The sequence below is a fragment of the Sus scrofa genome, chromosome 1 (genome assembly GCF_000003025.6).
Source record: "Sus scrofa isolate TJ Tabasco breed Duroc chromosome 1, Sscrofa11.1, whole genome shotgun sequence".
Lineage (NCBI taxonomy): Eukaryota > Metazoa > Chordata > Mammalia > Artiodactyla > Suidae > Sus > Sus scrofa.
This window is the reverse complement of record NC_010443.5, coordinates 7154128-7179865: the sequence shown is the minus strand read 5'-3', so window position 1 is coordinate 7179865 and position 25738 is coordinate 7154128. Positions and strand designations below refer to the sequence as shown.

At 43.9% G+C, this 25738-nt stretch overlaps 1 protein-coding gene across 2 annotated transcripts in view; it reads left to right on the top strand.

The window, feature by feature from the left end:
- SLC22A3 (solute carrier family 22 member 3) overlaps window positions 1-25738 on the top strand; it is a 101910-nt gene that overhangs the window by 27530 nt on the left and 48642 nt on the right. For both annotated transcript variants that reach the window (XM_021086250.1, XM_003121106.4), the window contains exons 2-5: window positions 13618-13721; window positions 16051-16205; window positions 18238-18406; window positions 19250-19367. In XM_021086250.1, the coding sequence (XP_020941909.1) occupies window positions 13618-13721; window positions 16051-16205; window positions 18238-18406; window positions 19250-19367 (546 nt within the window). The remainder of the gene's footprint in view (window positions 1-13617; window positions 13722-16050; window positions 16206-18237; window positions 18407-19249; window positions 19368-25738) is intronic.

Below are 25738 nucleotides of genomic sequence, written 5' to 3'. Positions count from 1 at the left end.
TCCTTCATCCAATGAGTGAGACCAGGGATGGAAGCCACAACCTCATGGTTCCTGGTCGGATTCGTTTCTGCCGCACGATGACGAGAACGCCTCAGGTCCTTTTAAATGTCTCCACATCTCCTAGTTATTTCAGAGGATTGTTATCATGCAATGGATACACGGTCAATTCCAAGGAGAACTTCTCATCCCTTCAGTTAACAACGAGACGAATCTAAACAGAGCCTACATTTTCTTTTCTTAAAAATGAAAACCTGGGAGTTCCCGTTGTGGCGCAGTGGTTAATGAATCCAACTAGGAACCATGAGGTTGCGGGTTCGGTCCCTGCCCTTGCTCAGTTGGGTTAACGATCTGGCGTTGCCGTGAGCTGTGGTGTAGGTTGCAGATGCGGCTCGGATCCCGCATTGCTGTGGCTCTGGCGTAGGCTGGCAGTTACAGCTCCGATTCGACCCCTAGCCTGGGAACCTCCATTTGCCATAGGAGCGGCCCAAGAAATGGCAAAAAGACAAAAAAAAAAAAAAAAGAAAAGAAAGAAAAGAAAACCTTTGTCAGAAAAGAATGGACTTGCATGGAATGGGCTCAGGCACATGTATTTTAGGAGGCGAATGTAAGAGTTTTACAAAGGAATATGTAAACCCACGTAATTTAGCAAACTGCTTTACATTATATTTTTCAAAATGTGTTTTGTAATAGGTTGGAATATAGGAAGGTTAACAAGAGAACTGGAATCATTTTCTTGAAATTATAATTTAATCTTTCATCCCCAAATACATATATTTCACTTGCTGTGACTTGACTACATTCAAAACTCTTATTGATTTAGTATTTCCTTTTTAAAATAAGGCTTGTGGTGTGTTTCTTTAAGGGTGAGGGAAAAACCTACCTGGGAATTCCCCCTGTGGCACAACAGGATTGGGAGCTTCTCTGCAGCACCAGGACACAGGTTCAATCCCCTGCCCGGCACAATGGGTTAAAGGATCCAGCGTAGCTCACGACAGTGGCTTGGATCTGATCCCTAGCCTGGGAACTCCATGTGCCGCAGGGCTGCCAAAAAAGGAAAAACAAAACAAAAAACCTAATCCTTTATTCAGCCTAAATAATTGGTTTAATGATTATGGTCACCTATGCAGTAGACTAAATATAGCTACTTAGAGTGATGGTGTGGAGGAGAGATTCACAAATTCCTAAAGCACATGCAGACTCTATGAAATAGTAGAAGAATGTGATCTTATCTTTTAAAAACATACATGTGTATATACGCATGGAGGAAAGTCTGGAAGAATGTTCATATCAGTGTAGAATTGCAAGTGATTACAATAATTGGTTGTTTTCCTTCTAACTTATATACAGTCACCATATAGGTTAAATTAAAATAATTTTTAAAAATTATGGGCAGTGATCTTTTAAAAACATTTGCTATTTTTTCAGATTTTTTCATCTGATGATACAGAATGATAATGATGTAGTAAATGAGTTTATCAACTAAAATACAGGGACATGTAGTCTGAGAAGTAACAAGCTTACTTTTGAGACCAAAAAAATTATGGAATTGGGATTTTTCTGGAAAATGCAGGATATACGGTCACAAGGTGTTGACTTGTGTCTAGCCTCCGGAGCTAACTGAAATAGATATTCATGAAGGGTCTGATGTATCTACAGAGCATCTCAAAACAAAGGGATGCATTTTATCTGGCCTGGAAGAATGAAGGAATAGGGTTTCTATCAGAGAAGAGATTAAGAAAAGACTGTGTTCTAAACAGAGATAACAGCTGGAAGCTTGCAAAGTTAAAAATGGTTCAAATACGGGTGAACGCACCAGTGCCGCTGAGAAAATGAAAAGTAATGGATGGAAAGATTGGAAAAACATGTCAGGGTCCTAGCTAGAGGAAGAGCTTTGAAGCCTGCAGTAAAAAGGCCTGAACTTTCTTCTGTAAAAAGTGGGGAGCTATTGAAAGTTTTAATCAAAGGACTGACAATCTATTTCCAAGGCATTCCTCCCTAGCACCACATGTATGACCTGCTAAGGCTGATTATTACTTTAGTAATATCTCATAAAAACAGATGTATAGCAGACCCATTTTGGGAGGTCTCCACCATGAAGCTTGAATTTCAGATATTGGGTGTTATGTATGATTAATATTATGGAACAAGATCCATAGAAGCTAACCTTGGTCTCTGGGATTGAGAATATTGGCAAAAATGTTGTGCATAACTTTAAATGAATATTGTTCTAGGGAACTTAGATGAGTATATTATCTCAAAACGCTAACAGTTACAAGTTATCCTAGAGTTCCTGTTACGGTTCAGTGGGTTAAGAACCTGACGTAGTGTCCGTGAGAATGCAGATTTGATCTCTGGCCTCACTCAGTGGGTTAAGGATCCAGTGTTGCCACAAGCTGCGGTGTAGGTCACAGATGTGTCTCGGATCTGGCATTGCTGTGGCTGTGGTGCAGGCTGGCAGCTGCAGCTATGATTTGACCCCTGGCCTGGGAACATCCATAGGCCACAGATGTGGCCCTGTATTTTGACGTCTCAAGCCAGTGAGACATGCGAAGAACAGGAAGTTGCTGGGGAGAACAGAGAGGCAGTGGAGAATGACTGCCAATAGAAACTGACTCCGAGTCAGCCCAGACTTCGGGTTCAGTATCAAAGACTTCAAAGCAGCTATGATAAATATGTTCAACCAATTAAAGGACATTGAAGGAGTTAAAATGATTTTGATGAATAAGTAGATAGGGACTCTCAACAGAGAAATGGAAATGATTTAAAAAATAGAAACTTTATTTTTTAGAATTAATTTACTTGTCTTTTTAGGGCCACACCCATGGCGTGTGGAAGTTCCCAGGCTAGGGGTTGAATCAGAGCTGTAGCTGATGGCCTATACCACAGCCACAGCAATGCCAGATCCAAGCTACGTCTGTGACCTACACCGCAGTTTACAGCAATGCCAGATCCTTAACCCACTGAGTGAGGCCAGGGATCAAACCCGTGTCCTCATGGATACTGGTCAAGTTTGTTACCACTGAGCCATGATGATAACTCCCAAAAATAGAAATTTGACAGCTGAAAACTATAATAATGGAGATGACAAATTCACTAAGTAGTCTCAATAACAGATTGGGGGTGGCAGAAGAAAGAACAAGTGAACTTGACGATCAGTCAGTGGAAATTATTCAGTCAGTAGAAATGACCCTAACAAGAGGGAAAGAAAAAAAGGTTGAAGGTAAACAGAAACTCGGGACTTGAAGGATACTATCAGGGGTTCAGCACACAAAATCTTAGTTTTGTTTATGCAGTAGCTTCAGATCAAGTAGCAACGGCAAAGAATGAGAGCTGCATTCTGCTATGACGTTATTTATATATTATTCATTTAGTAATATACATTGTTATTTATATATTATAATATTAATATATTATTCATTATTTATACATTTATATGTTATTTATATATTATTCATTTATCAGAACTGGATTTGCCAGGAGTAAGTACAGACTTGCCTTAGGCATTAAGGGCTTAACCTGTACCTAGAGAGAGGTTCTTGATTTGTGCTTTTGTACTTTTAATTATTTCCTAAATTTCATGTGAAATTAAATATCATTTGAAAGACTTTTAAGAAGACAATCTCCCTGCCCTGCCCTCACTTATCTCTGATTTCCCACTAGCAATTATTTCAAATATAATTGTCAGGGAGAGTGTCCACTTCACTGCATACCAGCCTTTAACCATCTGACTCCGAAGGCCCTTTTCCCCCATTCCTCTTGCCATCCTTACTTCAACTAAACTTCTTCCCATCCTTCCAATATTGACTTTACTTTCAGTATAGGATTTCTGTGTTCTTCCAAAGTGGATAGAGTTTTACATTTTTTCTAGCAAAATACTTAAAAATAATTACTACATACGCAATGCAGAGAAAATTAGGAAAACACAAAAGTATGGAAACTAAATCATTTATAGTCCAGTCATGAGAACTTTTCAATTAGCTGGGGATATACTTCCCTTCAGATAATCTGATGTATATGCTTCCGTAGAGATTGTTGTGGAAAAAAAGGTCATATGCCTTGTTTTTGGTAACCTGATTTTTGAATCTGCTAAAGTATAGGTGTCTTTCTGTATCAATAAATATATACCAATACCTGATTTAGCTCCGCAGAGAAAGCCGAATCCCAGGTTAGGGGCAGGAGGGTGGGAGATGGAACAGGAAAGGCAGGCTCCTGTACAGATGGGGGTGCCAGCGGTGCTGAGCACAGAAGAAACATCTGAAAGTCTTTAATCCCCAGGCGTCTTACTCATACTCAGGGGTCTCCAAGGCCAGGACGGGTGTGGGAATGGAAGTGCAGGTACTTGCAAAGACCTCTTCTCCCTCTGCTGCTGACCACTTGGCTCAAATCTTCCACTCACAGAATTTCTCTCTGTGCTTTATTATAACTTCTCTCCCCCGCCCCTTGTGGGTTCCCAGTTGTGGCAAACCAGGGTTAGCACCTCAGACTCCTCTGTGCTTCTCTTCTTTTCTCCCTGATGTCTCCTCTTGGCTTTTTTTCTCAGGTTCCTGAAAAACCTCACGTGGGCATATCCCAGGTCACTAATCACTCATCCTCAGCATTCCACCTGCTGCCCACTGCCCCCTTTTGATTTGATTTTAGTACTTATGCTTTTAATTTCCAATAATTCCTTTTTGCAGAATGCACCTTTCCCCAGACTCACCACTCTGTTTTGTCAACGTGATGGCCTCTAGCTTCTCCCTGAGACTCTGAATTAGGGCTTTTAGTGCTCCTGTTTCTTGCAGTCACTTATGACTGAGAACCACTTGCTCTGAGGGCCCAGATCTTCTCGGCTGAACTGCAGAGTCTTGCCCTTGCCTGGGCACTTTCTTCTGCTTGTGTTTGCAGATGGGCCCACAGGTGGCTCAGAGCTTGGTGAGGATATGCAGTGCCTATTTGGTTCTTATGGTTCCCACGGTTTCCCCCAGAGCCCTCTTCACTCTGAAGTGTAGACATTTTTCATGCATGTTGCATAATCTTGTAGTAGAGTCAGTCAGCAGAGAATGCCTTTGGCTTGAAAACCAACTTTCAAAATACCTTCCCACATTGGAAATCACCGGTGAACGTAACACAAAGACCCTCTAGAGTGTTTCCATTTTGGATTTTTAATACAATTGTGATATAAACTGTTGTCCAATTTTTAAACCTTCATGTTCATAGGTAAAACTTTCAAGTGGGTTTTTTTTTTTGTTGTTACTGTTGTTATTAGTGTTTACCATTATCATTATTGTTATGGTTGAAAAAGGAAAAACAGAACTGGAGGAATCATGCTCCCTGAATCTGGTCTATACTACAAAGCTACAGTGATCAAAAAGGTGTGGTATGCACAAAAAAAGAAATACAGGTCAGTGGAACAGAATAGAAAGCCCAGAAATAGACCCAAGCACCTATGGTCAGATAATCTATGACACAGCAAGCAAGAACCTACCGTGGAGGAATGACAGTCTCTTCAATAAGTGGTGCTGGGAAAACTGGACAGCTGCATGTAAAAGAATGAAATTAGAACATTCTCTAACATAATATGCAAAAATAAACTCAAAATGTAAGACCAAATACTGTAAAACTCCTAGAGGAAAACACAGGCAGAACACTCTGACATAAATTGCAGCAACATCTTATTTGAGCCACCTCCTAGAATAATGAAAATAAAAACAGTTGTAAACCAGTGGGGTCTAATTCAACTTCAGAGCTTTTGCACAGCAAAGGAAACCATTAAAAAAATGAAATGACAACCCACAGAGTGGGAGAAAATATTTGCAAATGAGGAGACTGACAAGGGATTAATCTCCAAAATATACAAGCATCTCATGGAATTTTATATCAAAAAACCACAAAACCCAATCAAAAAATGGGCAGAAATCTAACTAGACAGTTCTCCAAAGAAGACAGACATATGGCCATGGTCCCTCCGAAGGCTCTAGGGGAGAGTCTGCTCCATGCCTCTGCAATCACTGCCAGGGACAATGGCAGTTACGGGCTAAGATATACCTCCCAACTCATATGGACCTCAGAATGTGACTGTATGTGAGATAGAAGCTCTAAAGGGGAAATTACACTGATAAGAGGTCGTTCGGGTGGGCGCTGGTCCAAAGGACTGATGACCTTAGCAGAAAGAGACTGGGATGCAGACACACACAGGGAAGCCCGTGTGAAGACGCAGGGAGAAGAGTCTGTCTTCAAGCTGAAGAGAGAAGCCTCAGAAGAAATCAACTCTGTTGACTCCTTGATCCCAGACTTCCAGCCTCCAGAACTGTGAGGAAATAAACTTCTGTCGTGTAAGCCGTGCTCTGTCACGGCAGCGCTTGGGAACAAATGGGCGATCCTTGGCGATCCTTGGCTTGCAGAGGCGGGACTCTTATCTCTGTCCACGTCTCGCCGTGATGATCCTTTAGGAAGGACACCAGTCCTTGGATCAGCCACCCCCCCCATCCAGTATGACCTCAACAAATTTTATCTGCAAAGATCCTCTTTCCAAATAAAGTCATATTCTGAGGTCCCAGATAGACATAACTTGGGTGAGGGGTCGGGGGAACCTTCTTCAACCAAATACAATATGCAGAAATTAACTACCCTCCAGCAGGTATGTAAATTCCCAATAACGTCTACACCAGTAGTTTTCAAACTTACCTGCTCCTTAGGCTAGATTCCGATTTAATTGGTCTGGAGGGAACTTGGGCTTGTTTTCACTTATTCCAAGAAATTTTAATGCGCAGTCAATGTTGAAAACCACATTTTAAGACCATTTGTTATGGTATTTATTATCAGCAGCATTAGGTCACTAATCATAATCATTATCCAGTATTTAATGTCTCAGGCATTGGACGAAGTACTTTACATACATTATCTGAGGGAGAGCATCAGGGCAGTTCTTGCTCTCATTGTATAGATGAGGGACACAGAGGGTTAAAGATGCTAAGAAAACTGCCAAGGGACACAAAGCTAGGGACGAAGACACCCAGAAGGTCTGACTCCGGAACCACAGCTCCTCTCGGCCCTTAGCTCTGTCCAGACTCAGAGCCTCTCATCTTGCTCTTGTCTTCAGCTAGTCTCAGCTATTTGGAGAAATCGTAAACATTTTCAGATGAATAACCGCTTGTCTTCACTACAAAGAAAGCGAACAGCTTGAACTTTTGGGATGTGAGGGTGAGTCACAATGGTTTTAAGCTAATGAATGACGAGGCATTATTATTACATTTAGTTTCTTCATTTCTCCCAGTTTCATGAGCTCAGACAAAAAGCATGCATGTAAAGGACACCTCTCTGTTATATTTCAAAGTTTATTTGCTTTAACGATACATTGAAGCCCGGCTATTATCAACCTGGGAGAACAGCTTCTATGACAAGTGATACTCTGCAAACCTTGCATCACTGGCGATGCCTCTATGCATGTGAAGTCACCTGTTTTAGGTGGTCATTGCAGGCTCTTGGGTTTCCTGTCTTTTCTCTTTGGGTCTTGCTCTCATCTCCCTGGCATCTCATTCTGTCCTGGAGTCATGGCTTCTGCTCTGGGCCTTTCCATTTACAACCTTCCAGACTCTTCCTCTATCTTTTAGAACCTCTTCCTCCCTTGTTCTGAGCTCTCTCATTGCCTCTGGTTTCCTGAGTAAGAAACACACTGTCCTGCCCCCTGGGCCTGTGCTCCCTTCCCCACTGGGAGCGTAGAGACGAGTGGTCTCTTTGCTTCAAGACTGAGCCCAGCTCCCCCAGTGCTGTAGGCAGAGCTGAACCTCACAGGCACTGATGCTCCTGCCTGTGCCTAGGTTGCCCATCTTCCTGCTCAAATGCCCTTCTTGCCCCTGTTAATGTCCCTCCTTTTCATGAATCTGACTGCTCTGGGTCCTACCAGTCCTTGCTTCCTCTGAGGTCCTGTTGCATTTAGAGTCAATCCCATGCCTTTTAGATCTTAATTGCTGTGCACTTGCCTCCCATAAATGGACCCTGCCTCTCTAAGCCATGCGAGGAGCTCCTCAGGCGGTGGAAACAAAGCGTGCACACACATCACCGGTGTTCCTCCCCGCCTCATCTGCACGATGCCAGGCACCCCACTGGAAGCCACCTGCAAATGCCTGAGGATTAGTTTGCATCCTTGCAGTTCATCCACAGGGTTCACACAGGTCAGAAAAGCATTAGCTTTTTGTGAAGACACCCAAATAATGCCATCAGATCATGTTAAAATTTTTTCACGAAGACCAGAATTAATGATGGCATCCTTTCCCCTCGCAGAAATCCAACCCAGACTGTTTTCTTTATGGTTACAATATTTTTAACCATTATTGGACTCTGTGATGGTGGCTTGTTCATTAGAATGGGACCTATCCATGGGGGTCGACGGGTGACTGGCGGAGGGAAAACGGACCCAGGGGTATCCCACACCCGGTGGTCAAACCAGAGGCATGAGAGATGTTTTTATCACTGGTGCAGAGTTTAGTGGCTACTGATTTCTGAGAGCTGATTTGCAATGGCTCCATTTACAACTCATCCTTAGAAAATCCAAACAGGCACTTCGAGCTTATCATTTGACTCCAGCAACTTCCCTTTCTCCCACGACCATACAAACAATGAGTACTGTTTCTCATGGCCATGGCCATGGCCAGAGTCAAATACTGTGATGTCCTCTGAACGTAAACTCTCTGATGTGAGCACTTGTTCAAGAGGCTAAACAGGACATCTAAGGAAAAGCCAGCTGCTGGCCATCAGGAGCCATTCCCTGTGGTTGGGGGGCAGAAACGGCCCCTCTGGAGTTTCTGTCGTTTGCATCCTCGCATTATTTTCACCTCATTCCCTACCTTTGACCTTTGCATATTGAAGACATTCTGTTGTTCTCGTTCTAAGGATAATTTAGAAAGCAAAACTTTAGCATATATCTGATGATAACTTGATCCAGCATTTTAGCATTACAATTCAAATTAACATGTCTGTTTGGATTTTAACAACTAGGAAAAGCTAAAAAAAAGCACTTGGTTGGAAGCCCTTCAAAAGTATCTAATTAACTGGAGTTGTGCTTTCTGCAAAATGAAGCAATGCAGTCCTTCCATCAGGACATAAACACTTGTTTGAAGTTTTCTGCTCACGCCAAGGGGAGTCATTCTCTTTGTGTAAAATCAACTTGAACTTTAAACAAAAGTGACTTTAAAAGAAAATTAACAGGATGTGTATATATGGGTTTATGAGCATTTAAAAATAATTACAAATGCGTACTCACAAAAAAAGGAGACGCCTCGCTTGTTCTTAAATAGATTGCCTTAGGGCAGAAATAAAGGCTTGTGTCTTTGATTCAGACTTAGTTAAATTAGGGTTAAGAGGGGAGGGATGCATTAGGAGTTTAACATATACACACGACTGTATATGAAATAGATGATCAACAGGACCAAGAGCACAGGGAACTATACTCAGGATCTTGTATAAAGGGAAAGAATCTGAAAAAACAATATGTGTATGTATAACTGAATCACTTTGCTGTATACTTGAAACTAACACAGCATTGTCAATCAGCTGTACTTCACTTAAAAGAAAACAGTTACATTTGACAAGACCTGGGTTTTAGGACTCCCTGGGAACGCCAAGCTTTTAGTACTTTATTTCAGGAAAAAGTCCTTAGCCTATGACATTCATTGGCTTCAGTGTCTGCTGACCTCTCTTTAGACACAAAATCTATCTCGGACCCAGAGCGGTTTTGGCAGCAGGCAGGGAGCTCAGAGCTGATTAGGAGGCACTGGCCCCAGGAGGCAGGGGTCTCCCTCCTGACAAAACCAAGCCCTTCAGTCCTTCTGAGCACAGGGTCTGTTTCTGCACTGGAAGCCTAAGCACGTGTGTGTGTGTGTGTGTGTGTGTGTGTATTTCTTGATAGGTACATAATTTGTTTCAGTTAATTTATTTTGTGCTTTTGAAAGATGGCAGGCTCCCAGTTGTAAAAGCAGAAACTGGGCTAGGTATTTCCAGCCAGAAGGGATTTAATAAGCGGATTTGGATTGGAGCTGTTTTGGAAGGGCTACACAAGCAAGGGGGGGACAGACCAGGAAGAACAGTTCCCACGGAGCCCCTGCCCTGCCCCACAGCATCACAGAGCCTGTGGGCCCTGTCTCTTTGGCCCAGGTGGCCAGGGAGTGGTTAGAAGCACTGATTGTTGTCACTGCTCTGGTTGGAGCTGGTGCTGCTGCCACAGCCAGACACAGAATCTCCATTTCCTCCTTCCTGCCTTCTAGTCTCACACCAGTGCCCCCTACTGGCAGAACCAAAACAGAACCCCTGCTGGTAAAGGATTCTGAATAGTGAAGTTTCCATTCCTCCAGCATCAGAGATGCAGAACAAAGCACAGAGGACTGACAATATGTGGCCCACAGGGCATCACAGTGCTTTAGAAATGGTTATTATAGCATTTCAATCATGTAAACATTTATTTTAAATTAATTTTGTTTTGGGAGTTCCCTGGTAGCCTAGTGGTTAAGGATCTGGCATCATCGCTGTTGTGGCTAAGGTTTGATCCCTGGCCAGGGAACTTCCACATGCCATGGGTGTGCCAAAAAATTAATTTTATTTTTGATACAAAGTATGAAATAAATCCTTTTTGACAATTTCTCCTAGGGGAAAGTGAAAAAGATCATTGATTTTTTATATTACAGAATATTTTGTGCATTTAAAGAATATTTGGGGACATCTTAATTTATACAATTCAAAAGCAGCTGGACACAGTCATCAAAAGACTAGCTCTTGCTAGGCCTTGCTGGGTCATTCCTCTGCCTGTTCCTAACCCAGTTATCCGAAGCTCAGCTTGAGGAAGCAAATTCTACTCTTTGGGAGTTTATATTTGATGCTGGCTGATACTGAAATGTTTTATGAATCAAAGCGTTTTCTCTGGGAGTTCCCACTGTGGTACAGTGGGTTAAGAATCTGACTGCAAGCAGCTCGGGTCTCTGTGGAGCCTCCGGTTCCACCCCCAGCCTGGTGCAGTGAGCAAAAGGAACTGGCATTGCCACAGCTGTGGCATGGGTCACAGCCGCAGCTCAGATTCAGCCCTGGCCAGGGAACTTCCATATGCCATGGCTCTGGCCATAAGGGAAAAAAGTTTTCTCTGGCAGTTAAATCATCTGTTTGACTTCTGAGATTTTATATACTTTACTTCTAGTTGCATTCTCGTTTAATTCTAGTGGGAAGTTATTTTGGATAAATGATCGCCTGCAAGTTTACTTAAAATGAAACTGTTGTACCTTGAGAAACCAGTACCTACACTGATGATAAATCTCTTTTACGTTGCCATGGTTACTAGTATATGCATATATGTAAATCTTCTTCTTTAATCTCCATAAAATTAAAAAAAATTTTTTTTGGCTGCACTTGCAGCATGAAGGAGTTCCTGAGCCAGGGAGCAAACCCCCAGCACAGCAATAACCCAAGCCACAGCAATAATGACACTGGATCCTTAACCTGCTGAGCCACCAGGGAACTCCTCCACACATTTTTTCAGCAACTGTGAAAGAATACATGTGTATGTATAACGAATTCACTTTGCTATACACCTGAAGCGAACTACTGCTGCCCTGAGTTTGTTCTCCCCCCTTCCGTGTTAACTCGACAGGGCATTAGCCGTAGAACCAAGACAAGAAGTCAGGTTTTATAAGTGAAGATTTCAGTTTGCTTATGAATATGTATCTATAAAACCACTCATAATTTCTATTCCAGAAACATTAATTTCCTCTTCATGCTACCGTCTAGAGCAGCGGCCTTCAAGCTGGGGCAAGCATGCCCCCTGGAGGTGTGCAGAGACAGCCACGGGCATGGCAGCCTGAGTGCTTTGAAGGGAGTCAACACTCAGAGCCTCCACTCACTTACGTCCAAAATGGATCTGCCTGAGGATATGTATGTATGCGGTGCAGATGCAGGTCCTTTTCCCAAGTCCTTTGAGACAGGAATCCTGCTTCTCTTCCATCTGACTATGTTGTGTTGACCTGGGGGTTAAAAACCTGTGGGGAAGCAAACAGTGGGGTAATTTGGAATATCGGTAAGAAAGTAACTAAAAAAGAAAGTACATGCATACAGGGAATCTGATCAATACTCAGTGGTGGCCTGTATGGGAAAAGAATCTGAGAAAAAAAGAATGTATGTATAACTGACTCACTTTGCTGCACACCGGAAGCGAATACAACATTGTATGTCCACTTTGCTCCAATAAAATTTTTTCAAAAAAGAAAGTAAATGACTCCAATGATTTGATTAAGCGCTTTCTGTAAGTCTGGTGGTTTCTGTTTCTTTTTTTTACAGCAAGACTGTAGGAGTCTTAAATACAAATAATTTTGATGATAGATTGCAGTGTGAATCTTGGCAAATGCTTGAGAAGCAAGCCAAAGAATTGAGTGACCCTCCTGTAGCAAAACTCTCTCCGCTCCCGTTCATTTACTTACACAGACAAGTTTTCTTGGCACATAAATTTGTAAAAATGAAAAATGTGGGTAGAATTGATGTTGAGCCCTAACTCATCCTAGTAATAAATATCCTTCCTGCACAGATTACGTGAACTACCTGGAAAACCCCAGGTGTTCTTAAGATTCTTCTACTAATGGAGAGGTGCATCGACCACAAATTTTCACTCCTCCATAATAATTCTTTTCCAAGAGTCATCAGATCTTATGTTTTTGCCAATTATGTTCTAAGAGTAACTGCACGCTGCAGGTACGGCCCTAAAAAGACAAAAAAAAAAAAAAACAAAAAAAAACAAAAGTGACTGTAATTATAACCCAACCAGAAAGGAGTCTAATGTTTAGAAATATTGTCACAGAAAAAAATTTGATTAAAGGTCAATTTATAGACATAATTTATTACTCATAGAAGTGCTTCTTTACCTGTCCATCAACACAACACATGTCAACACAAAACGCAGTGTTTTCTACATAAAATATTAGGAGATATATATATATGGGAATGAAAATAAAAATTCCGAGTGAAAAAAGATTGGTGTCAAATTTTAGACTTTTGTTTTCAGTGGATGATGGTAGGTGTCCCATGGCTCTGATTCTTAGACTCTACTGGATACAGTTGAAAGAATGATTTTAAAATGTCAGTATTTAGAGTGTCCTGGAAATTACATCCTTGGCAGATATTGAAACTGATAAGGAAGACATTTATATATCTCTATAAAGATATGTACAGATACACTTCAAATTTTTATTGAAGGAAGATGCCAACAGAAATGTTTAAGTAAAGATCACTGGTCTATACAAAAGATTAGGTGTCTTGAGGATAAGCATTGCCACACAGCTCCTGTGTATCTTTCTTTCTTTTCTTTTCTTTCTTTCTTTCTTTCTTTCTTTCTTTCTTTCTTTCTTTCTTTCTTAGGCCTGCAGGTGCAACCAGTGGAGGTTCCCAGGCTAGGAAGTCCAATCGGAGCTGTAGCTGCCAGCCTACACCACAGCCACAGCAACACCAGATCTGAGCCACGTCTGTGACCCACGCCACAGCTCATGGCAATGCTGGATCTTTAACCCACCGAGCACGGCCAGGGGTAGAACCCATGTCCTCATGGATACTGGTTGGGTTAGTTATCGCTGAGCCACCACGGGAACTCCCCATGTGTCTTCTTTGTTTTCCCAGTTTGACCTCGTGTGTGACAATGCTTGGATGCTGGACCTCACACAAGCCATCCTCAACCTGGGCTTCCTGGCTGGGGCGTTCACCTTGGGCTACGCAGCGGACAGGTAAGCACAGGTGTGACCGCCACTTCACACCTAGAATACGATGTATACGTGTGCAGAGGAAGATGTTTCGTGTTAACTGTTTGAAAACTCTTCTTTCTAAATGTAGACAAATAATCTTGATTCCACCATTCAAGACCGTCACATTTATTTGGTTGGGCTAATTCTTTCCTTCTTAAACTCCATATCCCTTGAACTGTGTGGGAGGTTGGGATGCCCCCTGTGGGTCTGCACGTGTCTGAGGGGAAACACAGACCGGCAAGGCAGTGACTTGGTGGTGGGGCCGATGTGGCGGAGCTGGAGCTGATGCCACGTGCTTTAGTAGCTCAGTGGTCGTGGTTTGATTAATTTAGCCTAAGGTCAGCTCCTTACCAATTTGTTTCACTTACTTTTTAATGAAATGTATTTTATTTTACAAATTAAAAATCTGCAAAAAGCGTTTCTAAAAACCGTTGAAAGAATTTGATCTATTACTGAACAGTCGTTAACGATACGTTACTGGCAGACCCAATGAGGGTGTATATTGAGGACAGTTGTGCTTCTCTGTTTAACTGTTCCTGCTTCAGACATGGTTGATGTTGGCTCTTTTCCTGTTTATTCCTTTATCCCAGTTCCAAGTGTGAAAATACGGGCAGGAATCTACTCATCCTTAGGACAGGGACAGGAAAGCTTTGGCCCTTGGCTCTACCTGGTTTACTATTCTTCCGGTCCCTCTGGCCCAGGCTTGGGGTCCTGTCGACCAGGCTTGCGGTGGACAGGGCGAGGAGGGTCACTTACAGAGCTGCCCACAGCAATTAAGTGGCCAATTCAGGACAAAATGCCCCAAATGCTGTAGGCAATTGATGGTCTGTGTTTGACCCGACCAACACCTCAAAATGGGTAGAGCCTTTGGTTTCTTTTTTGGCTCCTTCTGTCCCTTTGCTTTGGGCTGTCCCCACCCCTTCTCTGCCTGTGACTCCCTCCTTCATCCTTTGTGGCTGCTGCTCTTTCCCCTTTTCCCTCCCTTTTACCGGTGTCTTTCCTACTATTTTTCCTTAACAGCCTTTTCAATTCATCTTTTCTTCCTTAATTCTCCCCCCCAACCCCCACCACATCACTCTCTCTCCAAGCGGGATGCCACGTGGAGCTGAGTTACAGATTTTCGAGACGTATTTCTTGCATTCTCATGTTACTCCTCCTAATTTAAACATCGGGTTTTGCTTCTTGTGCACGCTTCTTTTTCACAACCAATAAACATATCTTCACACTGGAGGAACTTGGCCAAAAGAAGGGGTGTGGCTTTTCCTACCTGTGCTATAAGGGGGGCTGAGAAACTGTCCTCAGAAATGACCTGTGCTTTAGGGAAAAAGACAGAGCCATGAATCATGCGGCTTCAACTCAGGGCTGCCCATCTTTCGGCTCCTTCTGTCCTTTAATATTCTTGAAGAAAAGCACAAGAACAGCAGAGTAGGTCCTGTATCTCTGAGAGGAGGTGGGAAGGGCAGAGATGAATTTAGAAACCTGGATATACCAAGGCTGCTTGTCTCCATGCTACTGACTGAAGCAAGATGTGGTGTGAATTTGGTGGAAACTTCTAAGGATGTCTTTGCATCAAGTCTCTCAAAGGTCATTGATGACAGGCCCTCACCGGCCAATGGTCTGGCACAGCTCCACTGAACCACTGAACATCAGACTCTCAGAACATTGCCCATGGTGACCTGTGCCTTTTCCTAAGCTCTTTGATAATAGTTGTGTAAATGCTGAAGGTAAAACACAAAATTTAAGAACAACTCACGTTCCTTGTGAACTTTGTAGTTTGTTGAGGCCTTTCGCCTTAGCAACTCATTTGAGTCTCTGTGGTGTCACTGTTTTTTGAAAACCAAAACCAAAACCTGAGTCTTGAATTGCTTAAGAATTTCACCTAAGGTTGCATGACTGGTGGATGGTTGAGCCAGAATTGAAGGCCAGGTCTCCTGGCTGTCATGACCATTTCAGCGTCTTTCTCTCCCATCTCTTTCTGTCGCCACCCACGGAAATGCAAACTGTGTCACCAGGGCGATTACATGTGAAAACACCTTGTCATGGAGAGGGTCACCTCTTTGGAAACTGCAATCCCAAAGGATACATTCTGCGCTTTAAATTTTGTAACAGCCTTTCAAAGGCGTATGTGTTTATTTGCTCTGGTTTGGCTATAAAACAAGACATGGCATCTTCAGCCATCCTTCACATGGTGAGATAAGAAAGTTAGAGAGGATAAAGTTTCTGTACTGAAACCGCTGTGACATGTGCTAGTCTTCTCCTTGTATTGAAGGAAACGTTGAAGGAAATCTCTGCCTCTCTCTTTCTCAAAAAGGTACGGACGAATAGTCATTTACTTAATATCCTGCCTCGGTGTTGGCGTCACCGGCGTTGTGGTGGCATTTGCACCCAATTTCCCTGTGTTGGTGGTCTTCCGCTTCCTCCAAGGCGTGTTTGGAAAGGGAACATGGATGACATGCTACGTGATTGGTAAGTCGAGGCTGCGCCTCCTTGTCTGTTTGAGAACCAGGTTAGACGGGCGAGACGTGCCTGCTGGTCAGGCTTTCTCCTGCAGGTGTGGTGCTGCTGCAACAGTCGTCATTTCTGCAAACGGTGCAGGGACAAGGTTCTGACTCTTTAGCAGTTAAGACTCCACCTAAGTTGGGACCCACATATGGAATATCCCACACCACTGGGGTGAACCACTTCATGGCCCTGCCATGTTGTTATCACATGGTTTCTCGCTTTGCTTTATTCGAGATTAATTTTTTTAAAAAAATTCCATAGTTCCTTGATTTTCCATGTATTTCTGTGATACAGTTGGAGCGAACATTGCTGTGTTCTCAAATACTGTTTCTTTAATGGCATTCCTTCTGTGCCAATGGAGAACATTTTACCATGCGGAGGTGTGAGCTGACGACGAGAAGTTCATTTACAAACCTTTCCTCTTTCTTACCTGGAGAGATGGACTTCTGAGTGTGACACAAAAAACTTCCCTTTGCCCTTTGTTTCTATTACCGGGGACGGTCCTGGCTGCCCCCTTTCCAGTAGTGTCCGGGTCGAGCCCTGAGTGTAAGAACCATGGTAGGTGAGAGTTCCTGCTGTGGTGAGGGGTTAGTGACCTGGCCCATCTCCGTGGAGCCGCTGGTTCAATCCCCTGCCCAGCGTGATGGGTGGAGGATCTAGTGTTGTTGCAGCTGTGGCTTAGGTTCGATCACTTGCCCAGACTTGGATTCCATCACTTGCCCTGAAACTTCCATGTGCCATGGGGGTGGCTAAAAAAGAAAAAAAAAAAAAAAAAAAAAAAAGAATCCTAGTGGATGGGTGACCAGGGAAAAGTAAAGGCTCTTTTTTGATTATCGCTCCTGACTTGTGGGCTGCCACTCTCTTTCACTACTGCTGGACAGTCCCTCTTTGGGGCACCGACTTTGGGGAACCTCTGAAGATCTTTCTTGTGGGCAGGGAAGGAGAGAGGGAGCTAGGAGGGTGGGCCGTCACTGGTGGGGGCAGAAGGAATGACTTTGGACTGTGAAGCGTTTTTAAGGAGACCCCAGTGTGGGTGTGGTATTAGGGCAACCACAGAGCAGCACATCCCAGGATGATCAGAATTGGGTTAGAGACGGGTAGAAAGTGAGCAGTGGGGGGGGTGGGGAAGGAAAGGATCCAGCAACAAACCCCCCATGTGATATTTAAAGAAGTATCATGTAAATGAAAAGGCCAACAACATGGAGGGAATTATCCTTGTGAGAGTGAAACCGTTATCTGTAGATTCTAACATTCACGGTGTATCCCCGAAAGAGACGAGAAATGTGAATCTTTAGAGACTGTGGAACAGTCTAACCATTTTACTGTGTGTATGTTTTGATCATTACAATTACCTTGCAGAAGAGTCATCATATAAGCTCTTCTAAAAGCCATGCATATAGTATTTGGCTACCTGGGAAGGGCGCTGGGCTGGGTGTGTAGGGGAAGCACAGCAAAGGCTTGTTGATGACAGCCGGAGAAGCACGTGAGAGGAAGGCACCTGAGTTAGCTGGAAGGCATATTCCCATCATGTTGGGGCCTATGGAAGCTTGGGTATCCTTAAGAGTCCTGTGTTGTGGAGTTCCTGTCGTGGTGCAGTGGTTAACGAATCTGACTAGGAACCATGAGGTTGCGGGTTCGATCCCTGCCCTTGCTCAGTGGGTTAACGATCCGGCATTGCCGTGAGCTGTGGTGTAGGTTGCAGACGCGGCTCGGATCCCGCGTTGCTGTGGCTCTGGCATAGGCTGGCGGCTGCAGCTACGATTAGACCCCTAGCCTGGGAAAACTCCATATGCCGCGGGAGCGGCCCAAGAAATAGCAAAAAGACAAAAAAAAAAAAAAAAAAAAAAAAAAAAGAGTCCTGTGTTGTAGTCTAGCAATGCTGATGGATGTAGCGGGTGTAACATCTCTGGTTGGTTGGTTGGTTGGTTGGTTGGTCGGTCGGTGGGCTTCGAGCCTATCCTGAGCTTCCCTAACCTCTGTCTTTGTTTTCCTTCAGTGACGGAAATAGTAGGTTCGAAGCAAAGAAGGATTGTGGGAATAGTGATTCAAATGTTCTTCACTCTTGGGATCATAATCCTCCCTGGAATTGCCTACTTTATCCCCAACTGGCAAGGGATCCAGCTGGCCATCACGCTGCCCAACTTTCTCTTCCTGCTTTATTACTGGTAACGTGGGCTGGGTCACTGTCAAGTTTATCGTTATTCCACAGAAAGGGAGAATCCACGCTTCTAAGTCAACCTGACCATGAGGACAATTAGATTTTCTACCCTCTCCGGAATGGCTGTTGGCTTTGAGAACCTCTAGAGACTTGGAGCATTTTGTAGAGATTACATCTCGATGATTGACTAACAGGTGTTATTAAAATGAATGAATAAAATTCCAAAATGCAAAATTCTGACTCAAGGGAATTATGGTTTATTATTTATGCCTTTATGGAAATGGCAAGGCCACAAGCCATATCTGCCCGCAGTTCAATGTGCAGTTTAAATGAAAGGTGTTTGTGTCTCTGTATCTTTTATCAAGCAAATTAATAGTACTCAGGAATTCTCTGAGGAATAAGAAAGTTGTTATCAGACAGCTACGGATGTGTGCATTTGATGCTCATCAGAGTGACATATTTTAATTCTTCCCCTAATTTAATTTTGATGTATGGGCAAATTGGTTTACATAACTTGGGTTCTTAACCTTTTCCTAAATGCTCCTTAAACCCCAGTTCTTTTCATATGTGTAATTGAGGACGCTACAGCCTAAGATAGCCTTCTTGCAAGAGTAATGTAATATTGATTATTTTTATCATGAGCAATGATTCAGTTTATCAAGTGAGCATTTTCCCCTCTCATTATGAACTTGTGAAAATAATCTGTGTCTCGGAGAGCCTGTTGTAAGCCCTCAGAATCTCCTAAACATGCATCTAATGGCCAGAGCCACTTGGATGGAGGAACTCAAGTCAGTAACTTTCAGGTTTTGAAATTCACAGGCATAACTCAAAAAAGACTTCTTTTCACCAGGGCGGTCCCCGAATCTCCCCGCTGGCTGGTTACTCGGAAGAAAGGAGATAGAGCCTTAAAAATTCTGAGGAGCATTGCCAAATGCAATGGGAAATATCTCTCGCCAAACTACACGGAGGTAATTTTATACATTCCTCGTCACGAAGCGCGTGAGAGTGGGTGAGTTAACTTGTCACTGATGCACGTGCCATCAAACATCTGACTACTCCTTTTGAGTTTGGCTTTAAAAAAAAGCAAGCCTTGAGAGGAGTCATGATGGGTCGTAGGAAGAAATAATTGCAGAGTCGTAACAGCACTGCAGTTGAGCTGAATTGGTCCTTTAGTCTATATTTTAGTAGCTGAACCATTGAATTATTATACTGTACATACTAGAGGCCCCACAGTATTTAGTCTTTCAATCATCCTAATTGTGCAAACTCTAAAGCTTTTCTTGACCGTTAATCTTAGTCTAAATATTTGTCTTTAAGCTTAGTCTTGGAAATGTTATCTATGCCAACCAGAGCTTGAGCAGTAGTGTCATAGTTCCGCCTTTGACGCACACATGTTGGTTGGTCTGCCGTTCTTCCCTTTCTTTCTTTCCTTCCTTCCTCCAGCAAAGGCTTTTTGGAGGCCTCTGAACCGCTGCACTAAGAGAAGGGGGGGGTAATTAAAAGCTCGTTCTTTGCTGTTTGGAAGAGTTGCTGTGCCGTCGAAGACACACTTGTATATTTGAAGCAATGCCTGAATAATTAGAGCAGCATTTGAAAAATAGATGATTATGCTTCAGCTGCAAAGACAGAGTGAATGCAGAACAGAAGGATTATTATAACAGGAGTATTCAGGACGAATTTTCAAATTTTTAATATTAACATTGCCAAAGTTGTTTTCTTTAGCAGCATTCAGTTTGTTTTGATAGAAACATTCTGATAAAAATGGGCTTTGTTGGTTTTATTGTCGCTTCCTCAACTTCCTGGCTCCCCAGAACTGCCCAGATAACGTGGATTTCTACCATCTGCTTTGACTCTTCTATTAAGCAGCAAGCAGTAGGTTCTGTTGTTTACAAAGCTTTCAACGGACCAATTGTCCCTGATGGAAATAGGTCAGTGATGTACCTTGAGGTTTACAGGTCATAAAATATATGGTAGGAGTTCCTGTTGTGGCTCAGGGGAAATGCATCTGACTAGCATCCATGAGGACACAGGTTCGATCCCTGGCCTTGCTCAAGGCGTTAAGGATCTGGCATTGCCATGAGCTGTGGTGCAGGTCCCAGACATGTTCGGATCCCGTGTTGCTGTGGCTATGGTGTAGGCCGGCAGCTGCAGCTCTGATTCTACCCCCAGGCTAGGGGGTCCAGCCCTAAAAAAAAAGGTAGATAGAGCATGATCTGTTCTCACCACAAAGACTGTGGTGATTCCTTGTGATTCCTTGACTGAGCACATCTGAGCTGTGCTTTTCGGCAAAAAAAATACCCCGCTGCCCTCTCAGCTTGTGCTCTTCACTCAAGCCATCAGTCTGCACAGCTGGGTCAAACGCATGATGCATTTTACTCAACTAGATGGGTATTTTTGCTCTTCCTCCAGCAGTATCCTGAAGGCGTTGCACACATAGTCCCAGAGTAGAAGGTCTAAATCGAGGTGTTAAGAATAAAGAAAAAAATAGCGTGTGCCAATGGCTTGCGAAAGAAGATGCGCGTTAACCAGGCGTGTCGTCGTGTGTCACCACGACAATGGGTGATTTCCGAGAACAGCTACGTTCTATGAGCGTCTGGTTCAGCGCTGCTCTGGTAGACCCACTGACCCACTTCAAATTCATGAGCAAGCTAGAGATCATTTCAACAGAGAGGTACCCAAACACTCTACATGGCGGTGATGGTATAAGATCGTGAGCTGTGGATCCAGGGGCTTCTGTGACACTTGAACTCTAGTTTTCAGCAGTTAGACAGATGCTCTCCGTTTGAAAGTCAAGTTTGAATCAAATTTCAGTCTATCTAGGGAACGTACTCTAGCGTCCTAGCTACCACTGCGGGCACAGGATCTTGGGGATGGTTATGTGCTCTGATTGGCTCATGAGCCTCTTCAGTCTTTTTATTTATTTATTTATTTTTTTGTCTTTTTCTAGGACTGCACCCACAGCATATGGAGGTTCCCAGGCTAGGGGTCCAATTGGACCTACAGCTGCCAGCCTACACCACAGCCACAGCATGTGGGATCCCAGCCACGTCTGGGACCTACACCACAGCTCACGGCAACGCTGGGTCCTTAACCCACTGAGCGAGGCTGGGGATCGATCCCGCAACCTCATGGTTCCTAGTCGGATTCGTTAACCACTGAGCCACCACAGGAACTACCTCTTTGGTCTTTTAAAAGAGATTCCTATCTTTTCTTTTCCTAGCAAAGTTGCGGGGTGGAGAATGCTAAGGTTTTCGTTGTGTTTGTTTTTGGCGTTCCATTGAGTTTGCTGCGGTCTGAATTTCCCCAATGGCATCCCTTAGGCTTTAACATGACCCTCTGTCTCCTCCTGTGTTCTTGAGGATGGAATGCAACTAAATTTAACTAAATGGGTAGGTCTTAGAATGAAACAAGCTCAGGTTTGTTATTTGGGGCAAGACTACTTTCTAAGTGGCTTTGTACTTTTCCCCTAAGAGCCACCTAGGGTCTGTCCGCCTGTCCCTTCTTTTGTGGTGTTCGCTGCCACGGATAATCATTGCTTAGATTTATTAATTCATCGGAGGTTGCAAGTTGACCGTTTCCCATGTTGTCGTTATTTCTTCATCTGTTACTGGAATACTTATATCATCACATCGGTTGACGTGACTCTCGGATACAGTTCCTGCAGGAAGAGCAGGACGCATGCCTAATTCTTTCTTTCTTTTCCAATTAGCGAATTGGTTCCTTACATTCTCGAAAAGTGATGGGTGCATTGTGGGTTTCTTAAGCCTCCTTATGCACTCCTGGATTTATAGCCCCTGTCTGTTTCAGTCTTTGGCAGTTATTGTTATTATCCTTACTGATGCTCAACTTGCCCCATCTTTGGACAGACAAGGTTCATCTTTGTTGGTTCCTGAGTCTCTCTGCCACACCTCTCGCAGTTTCTGAAAGCTCCCTTGGCTTCCCTGCTCATGAGCACAACATTTCCAGGCTTGGAGTTCCCACTGTGGGGCAGCAGATTGAGGATCCACCGTGGCCACAGGTGCCTCCTGGATTCGATCCCTGGCCTGGGAACTTCCAGTGCTGCAGGTGTGGCAAAAACAAACAAACAAACAACAACAACAACAAATATATATATATATATATAAAATATAATATATAATCTTATATATATATAAGATTTTCCCAGGCTTGCCTTGTAAGTTCCAGTCTCATGCTTGTAATCATCTGCTTCCAAAGGGGGCTTCAATTTTTGAAACAAATGTTGTCGAACGGAACCTATCCGTCTCCAACCTTTCAATACTGTACAACATGAGCAGAGAAGCAAAGTGTTGTTTTTACGAAGAGAAAGAACGAACACTTCCATTTAACACACCTCGCTAGCAGCTGAGTTGGGTCAAATTATAGACCGAGGTATAGTGTCCATTTAGGAGATCTTCCCACGATCATGGCAGAATGCCTCTTTCCATCCTCAGAAACACCGGCCAGTAGGGCAGGCCTTTGACTTGAACTCCGGCACCAGCATCAACGCAGGATCCTATTCTTGGTGGGGGGTCACACGATCAATGACTCACATTTTGGTGACCCAAATGGCTATTGCCCAGGTCAGCCTCAGGATCACCTTGAAACCCGACATAGTCACATCGAACCTCAGAAACCTTTTGGCGCCTTAGCTGGGAACCTGCTCTCTGGACGTAATACGTGGAAGGTCCTCACGCCCAAGGCTGAGACCCTCCTAGACCTTCTCAGAAGCTCTCTTCCGGCAATCCTGACTTTTGGAAGACGTCCCTGTCACGTAAATTCCTCATCCTCCAGACCGCCAATTCCCACCTCACCCTCAGGCTGCATTCCTAGGTAGCAGGATGAATTGCAAAGAATCTGCTTGGGTGCAAAGCAGCCCTAGGACATCTGACAGCGGGCCCCTCCTCTCATCACAAAAGCTCAGCCACCTCCCAACCTAGCCTGTTGGTTCCCTCACTGGCACCAGAGGTCCCGGGCTACTGGAGACCAGAGGTGGTAGGGTGCCAGGTCGGGGCAGAAGCTGTAAAGGCATCACCAGGGTCAGACGGCTCTATTGCTCTTTCCATCTGCCACAGGAACAGCCCAGCCAGCTTGGAGCTGTTCCTTCAGCAGGTGTCCAGAGTGAAAAGAGTGCGACTTGGAACAGAGCTGTGGCAACGGACCTATGGCTGAGATATGGAATGTGGCCAAGCAGTCACTGTTTCCTCAGTAAACATCTCAGAGATTTTGCTACAGAGAATTGAGGGTGTTTGTTTTTGCAGCCAGAGTTAGCTAATGTAGCTGACCGGAATCGTACTAGGTCAGTTGCCTACGGAGAGTTGAGTGATCCAGCGTGTTTTTGGCCATCTGGAGGACACTGGATTGTGGTAGAGGAGATTCATGTTGGAAATAGTCACATCTTGCCCCTTATTTCCAGTGGGTGAAGATACTTCCTGGCTCCACTGATAGCGGGCACAGCAAAGTAACTTGCTTGGTCTCATGGTGGTATGCAGCCTGCCCTCTGACCCTAGGCTTGGCCATTTGGGTTGCCTTGGCCAATGGTAAGCGACCAGAGGTGATGCAGGAGAGGCATGAAGTATGCTCGTGTGCTTGGGCTTGATGTCCAGGCTTCAGCCATCACTGTGAGAAGAATATGTCTGGGCTCTCCTACTGACCACATAGAAGGCTAAGAAACATTTGGAGGAAAGCTGATCTAGCAAAGCCTCCTCAAACCCAGGTCAGCAGTCTCCCAGCCAGCCCACAAACATGAGAGCTAAATGAATGCTTATTATGTTATGCCACTATGATGGTTGTTACGCAACATTAGTTATCAATGGTCAACTGATACACTGATTAAATAGCCTGTTGTCACTTACTAACCTGGACTATACAACACATAGGTGGTGACTCTGGCAGCAGTTTTGGTTTCTCCTTCTTCCTTTTTTTTTTTTGTTTTTTTTTTTTTTGGCTTTTTATGGCTGTACTTGTGGCATATGGAAGTTCCCAAGTTAGGAGTCGAATCGGAGCTGTCGCTGCTGGCCTACACCACAGCCACAGCAACACCAGATCCCAGCCCACATCTGCGACCTACACCACAGCTCACGGCAATGCCAGATCCTTAAGCCACTGAACAGGGCCAGGGATTGAACCCACATCCTCATGAATACTATGCTGGGTTCTTTACCCACTGAGCCACAACAGGAACTCCATTGGTTTCATTTTTTAAGAAAGGATTTTAAAGACCCTTATCCTAAAGAGCTCTCCTCTCCCTACCCCCTTCTCTTGTCTTTGTATGGGATATGCTCATGGAAAATAGTAGCTCACGACTCTAGTCAAAGAGCCTCTAATACTACAGACTGAAGATGCCCGTATTTGTTAGTGATATTGTTCTTTTCTATTGGCTCAAAACCCTACAAGGCTTGCGTGTGATTTCCTCATTTTATCATATGAGTGCCTGTGTAGTTCATTGTTCACAGCTCATCACAGCCACTTGAAATGTAACTACCAGATGTCATAGTGACACTCATTCATACATAAACACACGCATGAGAAGACCCCATGGTGCCATGTTTAGGTGACATCAAGAACCGACACTTGAGCCTTCTGATCCCACAGGGACAATCATCAATTTAAATGAGTCCACTCTTTGATGTATTTGCAACATAGAAAATGTTAAAGCCTCATCGGACAGTGTCAGGCTAATTGTTAGATTCCCTTAGTCAACTGAGAGCCTTTGGACTCTTCATAGCTGCCGTGTTGTCTATATTTTAATAAACTGTCCCAGAAGCATCAGTATTGCTACAGAGAGGGACTTTCCAGTTTGGGGAATGTGTTTCTGACCTTTCCTTTCAAAAGGGGACTTTACAAGCATCGTGTTTCTTCTTCCGAAAAGGAACCACACCATGATTCTGGCTGTTGCAAAGCCCACGTGGGTCATGGGGTGTTTTAGTCCAGTTGTGCCGTCTTTGTTGACTGTCGTCATTAACTAGTATCTCAGACTTGAAACCAGAAAACTCTCCGTGTGAAACTGTTGAAAAGATCTAGAGAAAGTAACTTAGGCCCAAGTAGAGCCCGTGTCAAGAGTGGAAAAGACGTGAGTCTAGAAAATGGTGAAGAATGTTGGAGGGAGAAGGCCACGGGGAGCTTGCACGTTGCTTCCCCTTAACAGAGGCACCTCTGTGTTCTTTGACGTCACACAGAAGGAATGATGCCAATTGCATCCGCAAAGCTGTCGTCCTTAACCTGACACATTCAAGTGGTTGCCGGAATAGGCATGCCGCCACATTAGCTTTAATTTAGAATATTCTCGAATGCATAAAAAAATGTCAGGGCGCTTCATATACCAAACATAAAATGAGTCCTT